This window comes from Juglans microcarpa x Juglans regia, chromosome 6S (genome assembly GCF_004785595.1).
Source record: "Juglans microcarpa x Juglans regia isolate MS1-56 chromosome 6S, Jm3101_v1.0, whole genome shotgun sequence".
In the NCBI taxonomy this organism is placed as follows: domain Eukaryota; kingdom Viridiplantae; phylum Streptophyta; class Magnoliopsida; order Fagales; family Juglandaceae; genus Juglans; species Juglans microcarpa x Juglans regia.
This window is the reverse complement of record NC_054605.1, coordinates 18,454,528-18,461,462: the sequence shown is the minus strand read 5'-3', so window position 1 is coordinate 18,461,462 and position 6,935 is coordinate 18,454,528. Positions and strand designations below refer to the sequence as shown.

Below are 6,935 nucleotides of genomic sequence, written 5' to 3'. Positions count from 1 at the left end.
CATGAGTCCCACAAATTGCAAGATTCTTGACATTGTTTCCTTGGACAGGACGGTGTAACACACCATATTTCTCCTCAGACTTCATTTTCTTCAGTTGTTGTAGAGAGTTCTAGCCTTCTAGGTGTTGAGCTGCTCTGTTTGTTTTCTTTTCCTGTAGAGTTACGAACGGAGCTCGAGAACTTCATATATTCTACTTCATTCATGGTTCAGGCTTCAGAGAATGGAGCATTTTCGCATCAGGTACGCTTGCAAGAGGATCACGCATGCACATAATTGTTAACAAGACTTCCCCGTGTCCTTTGACACTTCAGGTTTTTGTTCACACATATCGAGTGATTTCATGTGATTCGTTAAATCTATCTTATAATAAAAATAATGTTAATGTCTAAAAATAACTAGAAGATGAGAAAGAGTCATTCTCGACCCGCTGAAACTATTCGGGCTTTGATCACTATGATTCGGAGCCCTCGACGGTGGTTCTGATCAGTTGTATGGTGGACGTGAGTACATCCATGGCAATGAACAATAAATAAATGCAAGAAAAATAAAAGAGACGGAAACACATTTATATGGTTTGATATAATGTCTACGTCCACGAGGGTTTGGGGAGGAGAGAATTCACTATAATATAGTTATTTTACAATCTTTCATAGTCTTTTATTCTCACTACATAGTGAAGATCGGAGGTCTATCTTGTGGAGAAGATGTTGTCGTTGGAGTCTTTGTAGTAAGATTGAAGAAGCTTCAAAAGCCATAGTATGACCAAAAAGTCATTGGAAAAAACCCTCATTCTTTTATGTCACATCTTCTCTCTTTTATATCACTTCTCTTCTTTTCCTCCTACGTCGTGTCCTTCCTCACCATTGTCTTCATTCTTCCTCTCTCATTCTGTTGTTGTCTAGTGGGGGCCCTTAAGTGCCGTTTGAATAGTGAGTTGAAATGAAAGTTAAATAATATATTGTTAGAATATTATTTTTTAATATTATTATTATTTTGAGATTTGAAAAAGTTGAATTATTTATTATATTTTGTGTGAGAATTTGAAAAAATTATAACGATTAGCTGAGATGAGATGAAACACTTCTTGTATCTAAAAAAAATTGATAAAGTTGGATTTAAATACCTATTGTAAGCCTGAGATATTTTGTCCATTTTAAATAATTTTATATTATGACATATCGTATCAAATCATATCATTTTATATATTTATTTTTGTATAAGTTTTTTGTAATTAAAATATTTCTTTTAATTTTATGACCCAATTGAATTGCTGCCTCAATTAAGGTATCACTTGCTTAGCTAGCCCCCACCCAAGACGTGAACTCTTGAGAATGGGAAAAGCTGTGTCGTATTTTTCCCTCCGCGTCTCGCTTTCCTCGTCCACCATCCTTATGCCACCAATAAGAAATTGCTGGTGCAAGAAATTAGGTGGAAACAGCATAAAACCCAGTGGATATCTTAAAAGGATTATTTGTTTTAAAAAATAAGATAAGATGAGATGAGATGAAATGAAAGTTAAATAAAATATTATTAGAATATATTTTTAAATATTATTTTTATTTTAAGATTTAAAAAAATTAAATTATTTATTTTATTTTGTGTTGATATTTAAAAAAATTATAATGATGAGGTGAGATAAAGTGAGATATTTTTTGAAAACAAATTAAGCAATTTCCTCTAAAAAAGTAAGATTCGGAACTTCTTCAAGCATTTTCTTTTCATCAAACATAAGAACTTCTCATATAAAAGATCTCCCTTTCATCAGGGTAAATTTTTAATTTAGTTTACGCTTTTCTTGTCTTTGAGGGGTTTCATTATCTTCACAAGGAACGCACTTAATTATGAATAATTCTATTCAGCATATCACACACTACACTTCTTTTCATTTGTTTTATTATAAGTATGTGATGTATGAATGATAAGTAGAACGATTTAATTAATTTAACAGAAATAAAATATATATATATATAATATGATGTGAAATAATGAATAGCATAATCCCTTAATTATTGAAGTTTTGCTACTTATCATTTATATACACTATACTTATTTTTATTTTTTTTAGTTTTATTCTTTTTAAATTAATTGAGTTATTTTACTTATCATCCATACATCACACATTTAACAAGAGAAAAAATAAAAAAATAACAAAATTATGTGCAGTTTATGGTGTAAAAATGATGAGTAAAATTTTTCTAATTGTTATGGTCAGCATATGTTTCAAAAATGGCATTGCTAACATCATTTAAAGACTTGGAGATTCTTACTATGATACGAAGACTCTCAAAGACTTATTTATTTTATTCTTTAAAATAAATCACTAAAATTTATTTTGTTCTATTTTACATACTGACTTTTATAATACGTTATATATCAGTTTATTTATTTATTTTTAAATTATTTAAATATTATATTTTTTAATCTTTTTATTTATTTCAAATATTATATTCTCTACATATCATATATTTCAAAAATTTCTTTATACATCATATATTTTAATATTTACAACATTTCTTTATGTATAATATAATATTTTAAATTATTTAAAAAAAAGTAAAAAGATAAAAAAAATACTTGCTATTATTATTAACAATATAAAAAACTTCTGCATGTATAAAAGTGGAAGAAATTATAAAAGAAGTATTAGAAAGTAAATGAGAGATAAGAGAGTGAGGTCTGTGCAAAAGTGATAAAATGATTAAAAGAAAATAAGATAAAAGAGAAGATGATGAAATGAGAGAGAAATAATAAAAAAATTATTTTGATGAATGAACAGTTACCTCTATATGTAAGAGCACTCCTAATGATTTATGTATCTTATCTTTTAAAATATATTACCAAAACTTAATTTTTTTATTTTACATATTAATTTTTACAATATACCATATATCAGTTTATCTATTTTTTCTTTATATTATATTATTTAATAGTTTGTTGGAAAAAAAGTACAAAGAGAGAGAAACTATTGTGAGAGATAAAGTACATGAAAAGAGAATCAATAAATAAAATATTTTTACATTTATGAACAGTTCACACTACATGTAGCTGAACAATGTAGTAAAATGTAAAATACATTTGAAAATAAATGATCCGTTAGAGGCAATTTTAAGCTACTTTTCTTCAAATTTTACATAAAAATAAATTTTACAAAATTCATTGTGAATGCTCTAAGAGAGATGCTACTCTGCCGCCTGAGTAACACTGCTCAAACAAACTGATTTGGTAAGTTTTTTTTTTTCATTTTTCTATTCACATTTTTATAATATATTTAAAAAATAAAAAAATACATCAATACATTTAAAATAATTTTCTTAATCACTAAGTAAAAAAAAAAAATATATTTATCCAAGTGATAAATTTGAGCGGTACACTTGGAGAGGCAAAATAACTTTTCACATATATGTAAAGATTTAAGTCTCGTTTACATTCAAAACTCACTTCAACTCAACTCAACTCATCTCATCTTATCATTATAATTTTTTTAAATTTTTACACAAAATATAATAAATAATTTAATTTTTATTTAATTATTTTAATTTATATCTAAATCCAAACTACTCTTTATTGTAATTAAATATAAAATAAAAATAGAATAAATAATGCAATAAAAAAAGACTTACAACCATCATTTTTATATTTTAAAAAAATATACATATTTTTCGAGAGGCATCGAGAGTGCTATATGGTCTCTGTCTCTGCCAAACTAGTGCACGTCAGGATTGATTTAACGTTTTTTGGGTTTGGCCGTGAGCTTATATTGGATTTGAGTACACGTGGACGGAATACTTTGGTTGGTGTCAGTGTCTGCCTACAAATACGCCACGTAAGATATTTCAAGTCAAATTGAATTTTAATTACTTCATCATCTTTGCTTTTTTTTTTTTAATATTATTTATTATTTTCACACCACATATTAATATTTAATTTATTATTTATATCCTTTTATTTAAATACACATATTTACGAATCTAAAATGTCCTTTCAACACTTGAAATGAATTACGAAATAAATGGTGAAGATAAGTGTCATGTATATCATAGTACCACTCGTCATCCATTGCTATACATACATACAGTTTCTTGTAATGCATGGTACATCCAGTCATGACTGATGCTAGTTGTTTAACAGTCAAATTAAGTTCATGTCATTTGCGAGTTTGTTCAAAAAGTGTATTTATTAGGCACGTGTCAGTTTGTTGAAAAGCATTGTTAGCTAGGTACTCTTTTTAAAAAAGTATAAAGATAGTCTCATCTTATTATATTATAGAATATCATGTTAATTAAATTGTATGATATATTGTATTGTGATACAATAAAAATACTGTTGTGAAAATATCTAATTATTTTGATTTGAAAGTGGTGTGAGAAACTAAAATTATTTTTTACTTAAATCACAGCTGACATTGCTCCCAATCAAAGGAAGATTAAGCTTTTCTTGTTATATTTGCACAAATTTACCTTGTTAAGATATTTCAGGACAATCAGCATAAAATCTGGATTTGAATACCCTTATCAGTTTAGAGTTTTACACGGCAATGAGACCTTCCAAGTTATGTGAACTCATTTTCAAGCAAGTTCCAAAATAAAGTAATACTGATATTGGGTTCAAAGCAAGTATAAACTTGGTACCCAAGCAAGTTCAGGTTCAGTCCAAAGCAACCCATCATGTAGAACTTGATAAGATCATTCATACACAAAACGACTATTGGTAAAAGAATTTTGTAATAATTATGTCGAAATTTACAGGAAGTGATAACAATCAATCTTCAGCTATATATATTATATTATAGCTCCAATACACCAAACATTTTGTGATGGAGCCCCCAACACGAAAATATTAGAATTTAGACCCAACCAATCTACTAGTATGTATCGCATGCAGCAAATATGCAAATATTTTTGAAGTCCTAATCATGGACAACCCACAAACGAATCAGAAAATAGACTCTCAAGCTCCAAACTTTGGAACTTTGGCTGTGGAGATTTGAGCGAGGAAATGCTCAGCTACTAACCGGCGCTGAATTTTTCCGGTGGCAGTTTTTGGGAGATCATCGGTGATGAAAACCTTCTTGGGGGCCTTGAAAGCTGCCAGATTCTTCTTGCAAAATTGCAGCACCTCCGCTTCGTCTATTTTGCTATCTTCTATGGGAATTACGGCACAATTTATCTGCAAATTCGGAACGCACCCAAACAGAGTTAGCACACTTCTCGACCAACGATTAAAGAAAAATTACTAATAATCGAAAACAGTCCTGTCTCTCTCACCTCTTCGCCATATTTATCATCAGGAACTCCAAACGCAACACCCTGAGCAATCTCCGGATGAGATAAAAGCACTGCGTCAACTTCGATTGGGGATATCTTCTCCCCTCCGCGGTTGATGAGCTCCTTGATCCTACCCACGAGATGCAGATATCCATCGGAGTCCAAATACCCGACGTCGCCGGTATGAAACCATCCGAATGTAAACGCTACCTTGTTGGCCTCCGGATTGTTCTTATAACCTTTGGTCACGTTTGGTCCCCGTATACACACCTCTCCGCTTACACCCTCCGGCTGTCGGAGCCCGTTCTCGTTCAGAATCGCCATTTCCTGACCCACGGGTTTGCCCACCGAGCCGGACTTGTGAACGCCGTTCTCCGGTAACGGGTTCGACGCCATGAGATGAGCCGCCTCCGTCATCGCGTAGGCTTCCAGCACCGGTGCTCCGAATGCCTCCTCCAACCGATCCAGTACGGTTGGAGCCAGCGACGCGCTGCAGCTGCGGATGAAGCGAAGCTTCGGGTAAAAGGGCTCCGGTTTGCTGTGGTGACGGTCTAGGACGATTTGGTGGATGGTGGGGACCGCGGTATACCACGTGGCTCCGTAAGCGAGCATGTCGGACCAAAACGTCGAGGCAGAGAATCGGCCGGCTGCTGGGAGGGTCACGGCGGCTCCGGAAACGAGCGAACTCAATAACCCGGCAATCAACCCGTGGACATGGAACAACGGAAGGACGAGCACGGTCGAGTCCAACTCAGTGAGTTTGTACACCGATTTGATATTCCGAACCGAGGACGCCAGGTTGAGCTGAGTCAAAGGCACTCCTTTTGGCCGGCTCGTGGTACCGGACGTATGCAGGAATAGAGCCACGTCGGAAGGGTCATTGACGAGTTCGGAGACCGAGTCGTTGGAGATGGAAACGGCACCCGAAGTGGAGATAGAGATTCCAGATTGGGGGTCGGGCAGAGTGGCGGTCACGTGAGGGATTTTGAGTTTGGAAGCCGCGGCTTGAGCCGATTGAATACCTTCTTTCGTTGTGATGAGAAGCTTCGATTCTGAGTCAGAGAGGTAGAATTCGAGCTCTTCCGCCGTGTAAGCCGGGTTCAATGGCGCAGCCGTGGCTCGGCATCGAAGTACGGCCAAGAACATCACCACAAACTGCCAATTTTATAATCAAAATCAGTACCCAATCAACGCATGATATCAGCTGTCTGCATTGGCAGACTACCGAAGAATTCTGACTTTTGACGGAGAAAACTAGGTAAATTAAAATATTATAAAAACAATGTATTTTGGCAAGTTTGGTTGACGATAAACACGAGAAAAAGAAGATTGAAAATATGTACCTCGACGGTGTTAGGAAAGATGAGGGCGACGACGTCACCGGGGCTGATACCAGAGGCACGCAGAAGAGTGGCGGCGTTATCGACAAGCTGTTGTAATCGGAGGTGGGTGATATCGAGTTTTCCGGAGACCGAAAGAGCTCGCCGGGTGGGGAATTCCGATGCGGCTTTCTGTAACAAGCCAGTTAAGGTGGGATGATTCTCCATTTTTCTCGGTAGCAACGATCCTGGTTTTTGATTATGGGGTCTTTGGCTGGTTTTTTCTCCTGAGCAGTAGTAGTGAGATCAATAAAGAAACTATTTGAAATAAAGGTGGAGTGAGAGAGAGAGT

At 34.3% G+C, this 6,935-nt stretch overlaps 1 protein-coding gene across 1 annotated transcript; it reads right to left on the bottom strand.

The window, feature by feature from the left end:
- Positions 1–4,709: 4,709 nt before the first annotated feature.
- LOC121237553 (oxalate--CoA ligase-like) lies at positions 4,710–6,935 on the bottom strand. The gene is made up of 3 exons (XM_041134342.1): positions 6,608–6,935; positions 5,265–6,419; positions 4,710–5,166 (listed from the first exon to the last, which is right to left on the bottom strand). Exons 1-3 carry the CDS (start codon positions 6,809–6,811, stop codon positions 4,948–4,950), a joined length of 1,578 nt encoding a protein of 525 aa, XP_040990276.1. The 5' UTR covers positions 6,812–6,935; the 3' UTR covers positions 4,710–4,947.